General features: G+C 39.6%; 1 protein-coding gene across 17 annotated transcripts in view; it reads right to left on the bottom strand.

The window, feature by feature from the left end:
- The window catches only part of CC2D2B (coiled-coil and C2 domain containing 2B), a 107,189-nt gene that overhangs the window by 12,035 nt on the left and 78,084 nt on the right, over positions 1–17,070 (bottom strand). For 12 of the 17 annotated variants that reach the window (XM_059881986.1, XM_059881992.1, XM_059881987.1 and 9 more), the window contains 7 exons: positions 13,132–13,230; positions 11,746–11,928; positions 11,406–11,603; positions 9,605–9,694; positions 5,061–5,174; positions 833–967; positions 339–461 (listed from right to left, as the gene is read on the bottom strand). In XM_059881986.1, coding sequence (XP_059737969.1) covers positions 339–461; positions 833–967; positions 5,061–5,174; positions 9,605–9,694; positions 11,406–11,603; positions 11,746–11,928; positions 13,132–13,230 — 942 coding nt within the window. Of the gene's footprint in view, positions 1–5; positions 190–338; positions 462–832; positions 968–5,060; positions 5,175–6,535; positions 7,942–9,604; positions 9,695–11,405; positions 11,604–11,745; positions 11,929–13,131; positions 13,231–17,070 lie in introns of those variants that run through there. The other 5 variants (XM_059881993.1, XM_059881994.1, XM_059881999.1 and 2 more) reach the window with 4 other exon arrangements.

The following is a 17,070-nucleotide window of genomic DNA, read 5'->3' as shown; positions in this document are numbered from 1 at the left end:
TGGATGTGTAGTAGAAGTGCAAGGTCAAAGTGAGAACTTATTACACCATCTGGACATTATATTTTCTGTTTCATGATGAACACTTTAAAATTTTTCCTCTAAAACCTAAATTCACAATTAAGATGATGCCTTCTTCTCAATTCTTCTTTTGCAAGTAGAGGAAAAGGACCAGAGTAGCCCAAGGTCAGGCTGGATGGCAGAGAAAACTGGGTTTTATTGATATTGATAAACCATTCAATAAGCAATCAGCTATATTAATGTAACAATTGCTGGCACAACTCTAAGGTCGGAACCAATGGTAACTTTCACAGAGACACACCTGGAAAAGTGTGATTTACCTGAATGCTTTGTGTTTTTGTTCCTTGATAATTTTTTGGAAGCAATTGTTTCCAGAAACTTTCCTTTGAATAGTCAAAATACACAGCCATTGGTGAATTATTCTGCTGAAGATTAAACCAGACCTATTAAAACATCAACAAAGAATCAACACAGGCCCATGGGAGTATGAAGCCCACAGTGGGTTACGGTCTTACTACCCAGTGAAGTGGCAGAAGCCAAGGACAGCTCTGAGGCAGGAGGCACAGACAATTCCAGGGGCATGTGAACACGAGACTGCTCACTGGTTCTCAGCCTTGGAGGCGCTACAGAATCACCTCAAGGAGCTTTGGGGATAGAGGATTTCCCTGGCCCCACATCCCAGGGATTCTAATTGAACATCTATGGTTTCTTCAGCATTTCCACATGATTCTAATGTATAGTCAGGGTGGAGAGCCACAAGTTGGACTCCTGAGGAGAGAACTCAAGATCTTCCCTCCTCACCCAACACACTTACGTTTTCACCATCAAACAAACAATCTACGCCTTGTAACGGACAAAATGGGTCGAACTGCTTATGACACCGTCCAGTTAATGGATTCCAAAGCAAATATTCATCAGTTTCCTGAGTTAATACATACGCCACGTGCCCCTGTCCGAAGAAAGAGTTAAAATTATTTTTGGTGGATGATTGATTTAACTCATTTTTGTATTGGAAATTGTAGTGTAAGCATATGCTATCTCTGACTTTTTACAGATAATATTATCAGTCACCTTATAGATTCTTTATTCTGTATGATTTATGTATTTATTGGCCATGCTGCACGGCTTGTGGGCTCTCCATTCCCTGACCAGGGATTGAACTCGGGCCACAGCAGCGAAAGCCCAGAATCATAACCACTATGTCATCAGGAAACTCCCTGGTATCTCTGATCTTTTAAAAGCCTTTTTTAGAATATTTAAAAAAAAAAGAATATTTACAATTTTTTTGAAAAGGGAAAAACCAAAGCAATAGAAATCCGCAGGCCCAAGCTATCATGAGGGTTCAAATGAGAGAACTTATGAGCCAGTGTTGCCACCCTCATAGCAATAAAATATGTTGTTCTGATGAAATCAGTATATGAAGAACATTTCCCAATAGCTAGTGCTAATGCATAGGGGTACTTTTGTACAACTCACACAAAGGTGGTATATGGATTAGCCCTGCTGGCAATGGCACCCCACTCCAGTACTTTTGCCTAGAAAATCCCATGGATGGAGGAGCCTGGTAGGCTGCAGTTCATGGGGTCGCTAGAGTCGGACATGACTGAGCGACTTCACTTTCACTTTTCACTTTCATGCATTGGAGAAGGAAATGGCAACCCACTCCAGTGTTCTTGCCTGGAGAATCCCAGGGAGAGGAAGCCTGGTTGGCTGCCGTCTATGGGGTCGCACAGAGTCGGACACGACTGAAGCGACGCAGCAGCAGCAGCAGCAAGCAGAATATACTTAGAGATCAAGGGTGAACACCATGGAGAGTTATGGTGTTAGTCCAAGGCTCTGAAAAGCTAGGTAAAGTTAAAAAGCCATCAAATTAATTTTGAGAACAAGATCTAGAATTAGAGGCCAGAGAGAAATTAAACAGAAAATCATTTGAGGAATAAAAGTAGTCACTATGTTACTATTTTGCTCTGCACATACTTTTGAAGTGTAAACCTTTCTTATTTAGCAAAAAATAAAAATTTCGGGTAATGATAACTGCTTAACATTTATCATTTATGTACCCCAGGTTCTGTACTCAGTGCTCATGCTAATTCTACTTAATTTCTCACTTTAATTAATTCCAAATTCTGTGAGGTAGGTATGATTATCATGCCCACCTTTCACATGAAGAATAAGAGGTTAACAACATGTCTAGGGTAACAGTAAATAGCATTATTCCTTTGAGTGGGGGCTTCCCTTGTGGCTCAGCTGGTAAAGAATCTGCCTGCAATGTGGGAGACCTGGGTTCAATCTCTGGGTTAGGAAGATCCCCTGGAGGAGGGAAAGGCTACCCACTCCAGTATTCTGGCCTGGAGAATTCCATGGAATGTATAGTCCATGGGGTTGCAAAGAGTTGGACACAACTGAGCGACTTTCACTTTCACTTTGAGAGGGTAGATAAATGAGGCTCAGAGAAATAAATAATGCTGAGATCATACAGTTAGTAAATACTATTAGTGAAGTGAAAGTTGCTCAGTCGTGTCTGACTCTTTGTGACCCCACGGACTGTAGCCCACTAGGCTCCTCTGTCCATGGGATTTCCCAAGCAAAGAGGCTTCACCTCAACCACACAGCCAAGGTGAAACGTATAGGTAAGTGCTGCCACCCAGTGTGGACTCACAGGTACAAATACAAGTGTTTGTTAAACTATTGTTCACTGTTCACTGCCATCTAGTGGTGCTCAAAGCTACAGCGGAGCGATCACATGGGAATTAGCCATAGGTTTTGGACAGGGTAAAGCATCTGTCTACAATGCGGAAGACCCGGGTTCGATCCCTGGGTTGGGAAGATCCCCTGGAGAAGGAAATGGCAATCCACTCCAGTACTATTGCCTGGAAAATCCCATGGACAGAGGAACCTGGTAGGCTACAGTCCATGGGATCGCAAAGAGTCGGACACGACTGAGCGACTGAACTGAACTTTCAGCTAACAAACAGGACACAGAAATAATAAGTTTTGGAAAGGAAATACAGAGAAATAAATGATCGTGACAAGAAAAATCTGAAAGTTTTAAATGCTTATCAATATGTTCATATTATTGAATAGAAATAGAGTCCTAATAAGGCAGCTTTCTGGAGGTTTGAATACAGGAGTACATAATTAAGTTGTACAAATTAGTGAATTTCTGGCCCATTTCTTGCACAATTAAAATTTGAGCAGTGAAAAATAGGAGAGGTACATCTTAATTATCTTAAAATATAATTCTAGGAACATATAAAGATGATGATGGTGATGATGGTTAACAACCACTACATAACTATTACTACAATAACTATTACTACATCACCTACCACCATCACTTATTGAGCATTTTCCATAAACCAGGTGCTGCTCTCAGTGTCATATATTTACTACATAATTTAGTATTTCTAGTAACCCCCTGTTGTTCAGTCGCTAAGTCATGTCCAACTCTTTGCGACCGCATGAACTACATACAGCATGCCAGGTTCCTCTCTCCTCCACTATCTTCCAGGGTTTGCTCAAACTCGTGTCCATTGTATCAGTGACGCCACCCAACCATCTCGTTCTCTGCCACCCTCTTCTCCTTTTGCTCTCAATCTTTCCCAGCATCAGGGTCTTTTCCATGAGTCAGCTCTTCACATCAGGTTGCCAAAGTATGGGAGCTTCAGCTTCCGCATCATTCCTTCCAGTTAATATTCAGGGTTGATTTCTTTTAGGATTGACTAGTTTGATCTCCTTGTAGTCCAAGGGACTCTCAAGAGTCTTCTCCAGCACCACAATTCAAAAGCAAGACTTCTTCAGCGCTCAGTATTCTTTATGGTCCAACTCTCACATCTGTACATGACTACTGGAAAAACCATAGCTTTGACTATACAGACCTTTGTTGGCAAAGCAATATCTCTGCTTTTTAATATGCTGTCTAGGTCTGTCATAGCTTTCCTTCCAAGAAGGAGCAAGCGTCTTTTAATTTCATGGTTGCAGTCACTGTCCACAATGATTTTGGAGCCCAAGGAAGAAAATCTGTCACTGCTTCCACTTTTTCCCCATCTATTCTCCATGAAGTATTGGGTCTGGATGCCATGATCTTAGTTTTTTAACATGGAGTTTCAGGTCAGCTTTTTCACTCTTCTCTTTCACCATCATCAAGAGGCTCTTTAGTTCCTCTTCACTTTCTGCCATTAGAGTGGCATTATCTGGATATCTGAGGTTGTTGATATTTCTCCCAGTAATCTTGAATCCAGCCTGTGATTCATCCAGTCTGGCATTTTGCATGATGTACTCAGGCACAGAAGTTAAATAAGCAGGGGGACAATATACAGCCATGTCATATTTCTTTCCCAGTTTTGTACCAGTCAATTGTTCCATGTCCAGTTCTAATGCTGCTTCTTGACCCACATACAGGTTTCTCAGGAAACAAGTAAAATGGTCTGGTATTCCCATCTCTAAGAGTTTTCTGCATTTGGTTGTGATCCACACAGACAAAGGCTTTAGCATTGTCAATGAAGCAAAGTAGATGTTTTCCTGGAACTCCCTTGCTTTCTCCATGATCCAACAAATGTTGGCAGTTTGATCTCTGGTTCCTCTGCCTCTTTGAAACCCAGCTTGTACATTTGGAAGTTCTCAGTTCACACAATGCTGAAGCATAGCTTGAAGGATTTTGAGCATAACCTTGCTAGCATGTGAAATGAGCACAATTTTACAGTAGTTTGAACATTCTTTGGCATTGTCCCTCTTTGGGATTGGAATGAAAACAGACCTTTTCCAGTCCTGTGGTCATTGCTGAGTTTTCCAAATTTGCTGCCATGAAGTAGCACTATTATTTGCACTACTTTACAAAGAAGAAAAACAAAAGGAAGTCATTCTTTACATTGTGGAAGTTTTGATGATACAACATTATTCTCCTAAGTAAATATTTGTTTGCCTATGAAATTTCCTAATTAATTTGTTAAAAAATGGAAACTTGGAGTTGAAGTCTTTAAAACTTGCAACTGAAAGCTAATTAGTTTTGTTTACACTATTTAAATATTAAGTCCAACACTTACTTCCAACACTGAGGTTCCTAGAAGGACCAAAGCTTTCTTCCCAAAATATAGGAAGAAATTACAGAGAAGTATGGCATGCTCCTCCTTGTTTCCAATGGCTAAAGTGATGCAGCGCTAAGGTGAGACAAAAGCAACAAGGACAGGAAAAAAAAAAAGGAAGGGAGGGGAGGAGAGAGAGTTGAGTAGTGCAAACATCCAACAGATTCAGGGCCCCTCCACGCCCTTACACACACATTTTTGCCAGGTCACTAAGATGACTGCAAAGTCTAAAACTCTGACACACTTTTCCTGTTAAAACTTTAGGGCATTAGAAAGAGAGAACATTGACCTGGAACATAAGGGTCACCTTTATTATGGGACAATTAATGTGGATACTGTGTGATTCAATAATTTTATCATCCAAAATGAGGCAGGCTTTTTTTGGGGGGACAAATACCCTGGGAAAACAGGGATGAGCACCAAAGAATAAATGCTTTTAAACTGTGATGTGGGAGAAGACTCTTGAGAGTCCCTTGGACAGTAAGGAGATCAAACCAGTCAATCCTAAAGGAAATCAATCCTGAATATTCATTGGAAGGACTGATTCTGAAGCTGAAGCTCCAATATTTTGGCCACCTGATGTGAAGAGCTGACTCACTGGAAGAGACCCTGATGCTGGGAAAGATTGAAGTCAGGAGAAGGGGACAAAAGAGGATGAGATGGTGGGATGGCATCACTGACTCAATGGACATGAGTTTAAGCAAACTCCAGGAGATGGTGATGGACAGGGAAGCCTGGCGTGCTGCAGTCTGTGGGGTCACAAAAAGTTGAACATGACTCAGTGACTGAATAACAAAATTGGCTAATATTTTAAGGAACTTCATCTGATAGGAAATCACACCTGTTTTTAGAGGAAAGTATCCTTTGGTCAATGGAGTCACTCTCTGCCCTGTTCCAATACAATGCTCTCAACTTAGAAGAGATCTGAGTTGGAGCCAAATCAAGAAAATGATGGAAACTTCCTTAACTGAAAGACCTGAACAGCAGGGGTAGGTGTAATCAAATGCAGAGTGCCTAGTAAAGCAGTTGTAGCAGAAGAGAAAAAGCACAGAAGAGGTGGCAGACCAGTGGCCTATGATTCAGCTCCAGTCTATAGGTGTGTTTTGCTTGGCCCCAAAATGCTTTTAAAAATTGGAAGATCACACATACAACTCTGAATTTCTAGATTCTCTTTAAGAATCAAAGGATCTAACAAAATATATGGGCCCAAATGTTCATACGGCAATAATGTGTTGCTGCTGAGTAGCAGCTGTAACATGCAGACTCGGCTGCACCATTTAGACTGGACACGTGCTTCCAATTCATTAGTCCCAGAGAAAGGGCTGTGGTGGCCAGGGAGCTTGGGGAGGGGGAGCTCAGGAGCTCTCAGAGTGACTATTTACCAGTCAGTCTGGAAGCATTTCAATGGTTTTTTTTTTTTTTTTTTTTTTCAGTTGAATTTTGTAATTTCCCCAGTTTATTTGAGAACAATTTTTTCTGACATATATTCATATGAATTTTAGATTAGTTATTTCAAAGTGTGCACAAATTATGTATATTTCCCTATAACCAGGCACTGACAAAGCAATACTTAATATATTGATATTTAAGCATTCCAACATAAAAGGACTTTTTCCAACTTAATACTTTTCCCACATAAGGTGATCTGTAATTGACATTCAGGCAATTGTACGCATGTAGAAGCAGACACAGTCCCCAGCTGACCATAATACAAACCAGCACACACGTCCTTCTCCTGGATATAACTACATTTCCAGAGGCAAAGGAGTTCCAATGGGAACACATAAGGTGACTTCCTTATGAAACGAACCACACAGACACAAACTAAGAAGGAGTGAAGGTGCTGAGGATGAGTCCCACGACCCTCGCTCCTTCCTGTCCTGAGAGTGCTCGCCCTTCCTGTCCTGAGAGTGCGCGCCTGGCAGCTCACCGCCGCTGGGCACCAGCCCGTGGAGAGGCGGTGCGGCAGGGCCCGTCCACAGCGGCGGGGCAGCGCAGGCCCCCGGGGGCGTCTCACTTCCCTTCACTATGGTCTACTGTGCTGCTCCACTATTTCGACTGTTCCACTGTTTTTGTAACTGGGGCATAGTGGGAGGTTTAGCTAGTCTAAGGAACTCTTACCCCACATAAAGATTTTTTATTTACTCTTTCGCCAAACACAAAGACTGATTTCCATCTACAATTATTTTTTCAGGTAAGAAACAGTGAGTCAACTGAAGAGAGGGCTGCGGCCTTGGCTTGGAACGGTGACACTGTTGACACTGGACACATGGCCTGGGGGGACGAGCCTGGGCCACAGCGGGACGGCCGGTCAGTGCACCTTCTCCAGGAAGGCCCTGCAGCACCGCACGCACTGCTGGTAGACGGTCTCAAAGTCGGCGTCGTTGCCATAATAGGGATCTTCAATGATAAGTTGTTTTTGTGGATCATAGCTCCCGAGCAGTTTGATTTTCGCTCTGCAGTTTTTAACTTGATTACTTTTTCTATTCAAATCTCTCAGATTGCTCTCATCCATACATAGTATATAATCAAAAGTGACAAAGTCTTCTTTGGTAACCTGTCTTGCTTTATGGGCTGTGTTAATGCCATGATTTCTTAGGCAGCTCACAGCTCTTGGGTCTGGTGACCGGCCCACGTTCCAGTCAGAAACAGCGCCACTGTCAATGATCCAATTATCTGAAATGTTTTGATCAGTTACAAGTTTCCTGAAAACCGCTTCTGCGATGGGCAATCGACAGATGTTACCCAGACACACGAACAGCACCGACTTGGTCACCTGCTCAGCCATCTTCCCCCATTTCAATGGTTTAACAACAGATGTGGCCACATCAGTACGCACTGGCTGGATGTGATAGTGAGGGATAGAGGTTAGGAAGAATGGTAACACGGCTCTTCTGAACGATACGTGTGATGAACAGGAGAATTAAGAGCAGAACATGAGTAGTCTTCAATGTCAGGCTAAGGAGGTTCCCCTGACTGCATCTCTTAAGAGAAGGAGGGAATGAATGAGAGTAGGTAACTAACATTGGAAAAGACTCTGAATCTGGGAAAGATGGAAGGTGAAAAGAGAAGACAGCTGCAGAAGATGAGGTAGTTAGCACGATAGCATCACCAGCTCAAAAGACATGAATCTGAGCAAACTCAGGAGATTGCGAAGGATAGAGAAGCCTGGTTGCTGCAGTCCAGGGGGTTGCAAAGAACCGGACACGACTTAGCGACTAACAACAACAAGGTAACTAACACACTGTGTTCTAGTTGCCTGTCCTTTCAAAATCCCTGTATGACACAGATGAGGAAAGTGAGGTCTAATGAAGCTGAATAACTTAAGTCACACAGGTATCAGGTGGTTGAAGTAGGATTTGAACCAAGTTTTGTTCAAAGACTGTATGTTGGGTAGAGGAAATAACTCCTGTGACGATTTAATTAGTCATTCACTCAGGGACATCCCAAGTCCAGAGTTCATGGCAATGGGAAGACAGCAGCCAAAAGGAAGCCTGTGCCGGTGGTGACCTGTTGATTATGAGTACTGTGTGGCTTGGAGGGCACTTGGAAGCACTGGTATTTGCCAGAATGGTTATTTTTATAGTTATTTTTAGCTACTTTAGAGGCTATCTTTCAGTGTTCTGCAGGATTGTAACACATTCTGATTAGTTTGAAGAGTCTCAGAGAGTCTAGAGTAAAATTCAAAAACTCTTTGAGTTTTACCAGATTTGAATCACTGGGTCCTGAAACAAACCACATGCTTGTGTCTCTTTTATTCTTATTTAGCAGAAGGCAGGGTAACTGACCTATTAAATTAGTCCTGTGCTCTCTAAATCCTTTTCGGCCTCAAATCCAGCCTCTAAACATTCTAGATAAGTGCAAATTTGCCTTTTCATTCAAGGAGATTAAACTTGGGATGTATATGTATAGTGTTTGAGTACAGGGCCAGTGTATAATCAACTAAATATAATTTAAGGTGAAATGGAAAAAGTTAGGCAATCTAATTAGGACTGCCAGATTTTGGGGGGAGGGATGGGATGCCTAAAGCAATTTAAATTTCAAATAAATAGTTTTTAGTTTAAATATGTCCCAAATATTGCATGGCAACCAGTCTAAATACAATTTTAATCCAAGTGCCAAGGAAGCTCTTCATTCAGATATGGGAAAACTGGGGAAAGCTTCTGGGAAATGATGGTATTTCCCCTAGATTTCAGGGTCTAACCACCTCTATAGTGAACAAGGCATATTTCATATTTCTCTCTGGAGAATGTCATAATATTGTACTCCTGGAATTCCTGCTTAATCTGAATATTATGAGCTACTTAAAGAGTTGAACAAGATTTTTGGTCTTTAAGAATTATTTTATGGGTTGTTACAGAGCTGAATGAAAACAGTGTATTAAATTATCAAATGTCTTCAAATTGCATAAGGAAAGCTACTACATAAGTGCATAATATTTTTGAATATTTCTTTACAAGAAAAGCAAACATTATACATTTAAATTGTAAATTGTAATTGCTTACCTCTGATGTCATCCATATATCAAAACCATTATTTTCATCCAGTGCCTCAGGCATAATAGGAATCAAAGATACAAAGTGAGCAACAAGGTCCTAAAATAATATTAACTTAGATTTATTAAGAACATACTATATGTCCATCACCAAGCACAGTGCTTTACATGCATTGTCACCAAATTTAGTACATCCTACAAGCCTTTGAAATGCACACTATTATTAATTTTATTTTACAAAAGAAGAACAAGCTTAGAGTGCTAAGATAACCTGCCCACACTAACACACACACTAACACACTAACATAATATATGGGTCACATACTAACACAACATATGGGTCTCTGGGAATAAGCCCAAGTTAGCATGACTCCAGACCATGTATATTAATCATTACATTTCACTATAATAAATTAAAAATTTAAATGTGATACATTACATGTATACTTTAAAATACAACTGTTTAAGAAAATTGAAAAAAGGTGTAGAAGAGTAGCAAAAGTTTGATTTTCTTCTAGGTTCAAAATCCATAAGAATTATTTTTATTAATAATATCCAGTTATAAGTTGCTGCAGCAAGAAGATATTGGTGCAGCCTATTTTTACAAACAACAGAACTTCTGTTGTGGACTGCTACCCCTACGGGGCTGGAGATAAGGACTCAGGTTAGAGTTAACACAGAAAGCTCACCAACATTTTCACTGATTTACAGTAGCTACCGTATATGCACTGCTATGACCTCCTACACTAATCATGTTTCTGACTTCATGCAATTAATTAAACATGGCTCATAATTCCTGATAAGCAGAAGAGCTAGGATTTACACTACTTTTTTTTTTTTAAAGACAAAGACTGCCTTTAAAAGAAATCTGAGAGCATTATTATCTCCTTGGACTTTTGGTATCAGGAAACAGGAAAGAAGAAACCCAAAAGCAGAGTGTAGTAAAATTTGATCTAAATTAGGACTTTGTTTTAGCTTAAAGAATTCAGGTGAGAGCTTCATACTGGAAGAATAATATAAATAAAATATTCTAAAAAGAGTCAATTGAGTCAATCAGGCCCGAATAAATAAAAGGTATAAATGATTTCTCATAGGTGTCCTTTAATCAAAGCTTTTTTTTCCCTTAAAGGGGAGACTAGATTTCTGATTTCACATTTTCCTTTCTCAAAGTGAAAGAAGCTATCTCCTCTTCTGAATTCATAATGATCACCTGTACATGTCTCTTTTGTCAGCTGGTAAATAACAGATACGCATAAAGCCACATAAGGTGAGAAGTGTTATGTTGGCAGTTTACAGAGCAAAAGATAACATAGCCTCTTGACAACAAGAAGCAATCCTTAGAAGGACACAATCTCTTTAGAAATACAACTTTCAATTCTGCCTGAAAATCAAAGGAATTTTTCTGCATCATTTTTCAAAGTCTGACAGAAAGATTATGAAGTTGGTATGGTCGCATGAAGTGATGTGGCAACAGTGACCTTCAGTACAAGTGGGCAGAGTGAAGGGCAACAGGAGGAAATGTTTTCTTCCACCACACACTCAGGAGCACACATTGCAACACAGATGCTATCTCTCTCAGGAAACTGTCTCAGCAATTTTAATAAGAAAGTTTTACTCAAAGTTAACATTAAAAAATAAACCAATTAAAATAAATATAAATTTAGAGTGATCAAAATGTTCTAAAATTTACTGTGGTGATGGCTGCACAACTTGGTATATATATTAAAACCCACTGAATTATATACTTTAGAAGGGCAAATTATATGGTATGTGAATATCTCAATAAATTTACTAACATAAATATCACTTACAAGTCTTGCATTAGAATCATGAAGAAACATATCCAGGAGTTGTTGAGGTGGATTCAATGCTTTGATGTATCTTATTACTAAGATCTGTATCCCTTCATCATTAAAAACAGTAGTGGTGATTCTTCGTTTAGGAAATAATGCCTTACAATTTTTTGTAAAAATCCGTGCTCTCTCCAAAATGTCTATTTGATCTGAAAACTAGAATCAAGTTTAAAATATTTCAACTTGCTACCATATTGTTCCCACAGGAAAATATCAAGAACCAACATTCATTTTTGTCATCTTTGAAATTAACACTCCTTTGATAGTATATCTGAAAATAATTCAGTGGAAAGCCTACCTTGTCTAGTTCTGGACTACAGATGGCATATGATATTTGAGGTTCAATAGTAGCAAAAATATTTAAGAAGGTACTTTCTTTTAAATTCTGTCCATTATAATCTTCTTTAGGAGACACATAAGTCTTACTCCAAGTATACCCAAGCAAAACAGGTGGAATATTTACTTGAAATGTTCCACTAATCTGAAAGAGTATATGAACAGAATGGATTCTGCATGATAAAAATAAACATCAGTCAAAGATAGCTCAGTTCAGTCTACTCTATTGCAGGAAATAGGCTTGCATGGGTTCATGCTGATTCGACTAATAGGGACTTGCAAAGAATGATAAAGTTTTCCATGATGATCTGCTCACAAGCAACCTTGACACCCTGGGTCCTTCTGTAATATGTAGTATGTGGAAAAGGCAGAAGTAAGAAAGGGATGAAATGAGGAAGGAAGTTAACATACCAGAGTGATAGAAACTCTTAGAGAATAAAATTTAAGCTCAGAGAAAAATGCTAAAAGACCATGTTACATTTTGCACTGGGTCTGGAAAGAGAAAAAAAATGGAACAGAAGGAGAGATGACCCAAAGTCCACTGGAGGAGGGACCGTGTGTGTATGTGTGTGTGTGTGAGGAGATAATTTAAAATAATAACTACTACTGATAATAACATAACTAATATTAATAGTTATTGAGCACCTACTATGTATAAGGCATTCTTCCAAGTGCTTGATATAGATCACATTATTCAATGAGGTAGACGCCACTAATCTCCATTTTATAGATAAGGAAATGAGTTCAGAGCATGTGAGGAAGTTGTGACAGGTCACACAACCAATGAGTAGTAGAGCCAGGATTACAATGCAGACGAGTCTACCTTTGAAGCTCACCTTCTTAACTACTTCTCTATCCTAGCATCTGGCCTGAGACTGAGAAGTAACTGCAGGGATTTATAAGAGGAGGCCCTATACCTCCAACAGCTTAAAATCTCCATTGCTCTTCATTCGCAGCACTTGTATTTGTAACGTGCTCCCTCATGACATGCTGTGATTGCATAGAATCATGGAACCCATGGTTACGAAGCAATGTCATTATTCAGAAAATGTATGAATCTGGAATTATGTAACTATTATAAACAAATATGAATGTTGCTTTAAGACCTACAGTTAGCTGACCTTTTCTTCATCAATGAATACAAAAAATATATGAAATAAATTTGTGGGTATCTCTTAGAGACAGCTAAAATCTTCAAATACTCCAACACCTAAGAGGCACTTGCATACAGGATCATTTCAACTGACTTATCAACATGCCAATCAAAATCTGACTCAAAGAAAACAGTAAGTGTTTCTATTAGCCAGAGACAAAAATTTAGAATTAGCAAAAAATCAGTTTCTGTTACCTCAGATTGTTGTAGGAGAGCAGAGAAAGGGAAGACAATGGATCCAAGCCAATTCTTTCTTATATATGAATGACCACTACAGCTCTTGAAACAGCGATCCTATTAAAATAAATAAGTTTTCTATTACTATTCTATATCATGTGATGAATAACTTCACACAAACTTGCAGGTAAGTATAATAAATTCTCTTTCATTTTAAAAAGAAACCAAAGAGTAAATAGAGAAGTTTTTTTCTCACTTTCAAAAATTTCTCTAAAAGATAATTGACTATTTAAAGCAATAATAATGACCTGTTGCAGAGTTTATGACATATATAAAAGCAAAATATATGATAAAATAACATTAACACAAAGCATAGGAGTAGAAATGGAAGTGTAATAATATCCTGTTCTTACACTATATGTGGAGTGGCATAATATTATAGACTGTGATAAGTGCAATAATATATAATAAAACCTAGACAACAATTAAGAAATAAAAAAAGTACAGCTAATAAGCCAATAGTGAAAATAAAGTAGAATAATAAAAGTATTAATCCAAAAAAGGGAAGAAAAAAAGATCAAAAAACAGACGGGACAAGCAGAAAACAAACAGGAAGATGGAACCTAGCCAAGTCAGTAATTACACAAAGTGTAAATACCCATTTATTAAAAGATAGAGGTTGTGAACTGAATAAAAAAGGAAGACCCAATTATGGACGTGAGTCTGAGTGAACTCTGGGAGATGGTGATGGACAGGGAGGCCTGGCATGCTGCGATTCATGGGGTCACAAAGAGTCGGACACAACTGTGCAACTGAACTGAACTGAACTGAAAGTAAACTCATTTTACATATGAAGACACAGGTTAAAAGAAAAAATAAGAAGAAAAGAAAGAAAACAAACACCAATGAAAAGAAAGCCGAAATGACTATATTTATAACATACAAAGTAGATTTAAGAAATGTAACCACGGATAAAGAGGAATATTTCATAATAATAGGGCCATCAATTCATGAAGAAGGAATATAATCTTAACAGTGTGTGTGTGTGTGTGTGCTAAGTTGCTTCAGTCGTGTCTGACTCTGTGTGACCCAATGGACTGTAGCCCTCCAGGCTCCTGTGTCCATGAGAATTCTCCAGGCAAGAATAGTGCAGTGGGTTGCTATGCCCTCCTCCAGGGGGTCTTCCCTACCAAGCGATGGAACTTGAGTCTGTTACGTCTCCTGCATTAGCAGGCAGGTTCTTTACAACCCTAGCACCACCTGGGAAGCCCTGTAACTCTAATAAAGAGTTATAAAATCAGAGCTAAAAAACATGACACCAAGAGCAATTCATGAAAAAATGCTCAACGTCATTGTGTGTTGTTAGTTGCTCAGTCGTGTCTGTTTGCGACTCGCCAGGCTCCTTTGTGTATGGAATTTTCCAGGCAAGAACACTAGAATGGATTCCCATTCCCTTCTTCAGGGGATCTCCCCAACCCAGGGATCAAACCCAGGTCTCCTGCATTGCAGGCAGATTCTTTACCATCTGAACCACCAGGGAAGCCATTCAACATCATTAGTTATTCAGTTCAGTTCAGTTCAGTCACTCAGTCGTGTCTGACTCTTTGAGACCCCATGAATCGCAGCAGCAGCCTCCCTGTCCATTACCAACTCCTGGAGTTCACTCAGACTCAGACTCCATCGAGTCAGTGATGCCATCCTGCCATCTCATCCTCTGTCGTCCCCTTCTCCTCCTGCCCCCAATCCCTCCCAGCATCAGTCTTTTCCAATGAGTCAACTCTTCCCATGAGGTGGCCAAAGTACTGGAGTTTCAGCTTTAGCATCATTCCTTCCAATCAACACCCAGGACTGATCTCCTCTAGAATGGACTGGCTGGACCTCCTTGCAGTCCAAGGGACTCTCAAGAGTCTTCTCCAACATCACAGTTCAAAAGCATCAATTCTTTGGCGCTCAGCCTTCTTCACAGTCCAACTCTCACATCCATACATGACCACAGGAAAAACCATAGCCTTGACTAGACGGACCTTTGTTGGCAAAGTAATGTCTCTGCTTTTCAATATGCTATCTAGGTTGGACATAACTTTCCTTCCAAGGAGTAAGTATCTTTTAATTTCATGGCTGCAGTCACCATCTGCAGTGATTTTGGAGCTCAGAAAAATAAAATCTGACACTGTTTCCACTGTTTCCCCATCTATTTCCCATGAACTGATGGGACCAGATGCCATGATCTTTGTTTTCTGAATGTTGAGCTTTAAGCCAACTTTTTCACTCTCCTCTTTCACCTTCATCAAGAGGAAATGCAAATTAAAACTATAATGAGATACAACCACAGGCTTATTAGAATGGCTAAAATTTTGAAGTCTGACTACATGCTTGTAAGAATGTGAAAGAACTAGAAGTCTCATACAGTGCTGGTGGAAATAAAAAACTGTACAATCACTTTGAAAAAACAGTTTGTTTCTTAAATGTCCACTTACCATATGATCCAGTCATTTCACTCCTATGTATTTACCACCCCCAAATTAAAGCATTTGTATGTAAGACTTCTACACAAATCCTCATGGTAGTTTTATTTATAATATCCCTCCCACCCCCACCATAGAAAACCCACTTGTCCATCAACAGGTGAATATTTAAACATACAATACAACGTGTGTTTTCAACAGACTACCACTATACAATAAAAAGTAATGAACTATTTGATAAATAACACAACATAGACAAATCTAAAAATAATTTTTTTTCCCTGAACAAAAGCTGCCAGGCCAAGGAAAAAAGAGTGAAAACTGTATGATACCATTTCTATAAAATTCCAGAAAATACAAACTATAGTTACTGAAAGCAGATGAATCATTTCCTGGGGTGGGAAGAAGGAAGGGAAGGATGGAGGTATTCTAACAGGACAGAGGAAAACCTTTGAGAGTGATGCATATATTAATTGCCTTGACTTTGATAATGGTTTCATGTATATATATACATATGTCAAAATTTGTCAAAATACACACTTTATGTGCAGCTTACTGTATGCCAACTACTCCTCAATAATGCTATTTTTAAAAATTAGAGACAGTGTAGTGGGGTATTAGGCAAAAAAGGGTTTGGCATTCACCACCAATACCACTAACCCCACTGGCATTTACTCTGTAACTCACTTCACTTTTAGCCATTTACGTTTTTCATTTCATCAGCCGAAGTGCTGAAATAGGGGGAATATGGGAAAGGTGTTAGAGAATAGTTCTTGGGATTGGCATGTTGCTTGTTTGAGTTAAGACGGGCATAGGCAACAAACCGCTCCATAGTACCAGTATATACTTACATCCACTGATTTTTACTTGTAATTGGGGAAGATGAGAGCAGTTGGGTTGAGTTTAGGAATCAAGAAGGAGAGAAAGGACAATGAAGACGTGGGAAGGGTTGGCGCACACCGAACCCCACTAGGTCCCCTGTCCTTGGTTTGGCCCCTGGTGATTAGGGTCAGTGGCTGGAGAAGCTCTTCTACGGTGAGATTTTGTGGACAAATACTATTGCTTTAAAGTCTAGATACACAATATGTGGTATGGATTCAGAGAAAATAGGCCCGTTCTGCCCATGTTTGTACAGAATCCAGTGCCTCTTGAGTATTCTGATAACTCTGGGCTCAAGGATAACTGGAGGGATAACACCCTTGGCACAGATGGTGGCATCGTAATCACGGGCAATGTCAACAGTGGTGGTGGTGAGATTCTTTGGACATGACTGAGCGACTGAACTGAACTGAACTGAGAGCTCTGGGGGCTGAGTCAAAAGAACCCACATACTGACAACTGTAGCTAACAGTCATGTCTAAGCACATATATGAGGACTTCTCGGAGGCTTCCAGAAAATTTTGCGACGGACTGATAGAGGTTTTGTGAGTAGAAGGTAGAATAAGAATAAGACCTTAAATTATTTATGTTAATGTGATTTCTTTTAAAGCCA

The sequence above is a fragment of the Bos taurus genome, chromosome 26 (assembly GCF_002263795.3).
Source record: "Bos taurus isolate L1 Dominette 01449 registration number 42190680 breed Hereford chromosome 26, ARS-UCD2.0, whole genome shotgun sequence".
Taxonomy (NCBI): domain Eukaryota; kingdom Metazoa; phylum Chordata; class Mammalia; order Artiodactyla; family Bovidae; genus Bos; species Bos taurus.
This window is presented reverse-complemented; position numbering and strand designations above follow the sequence as displayed.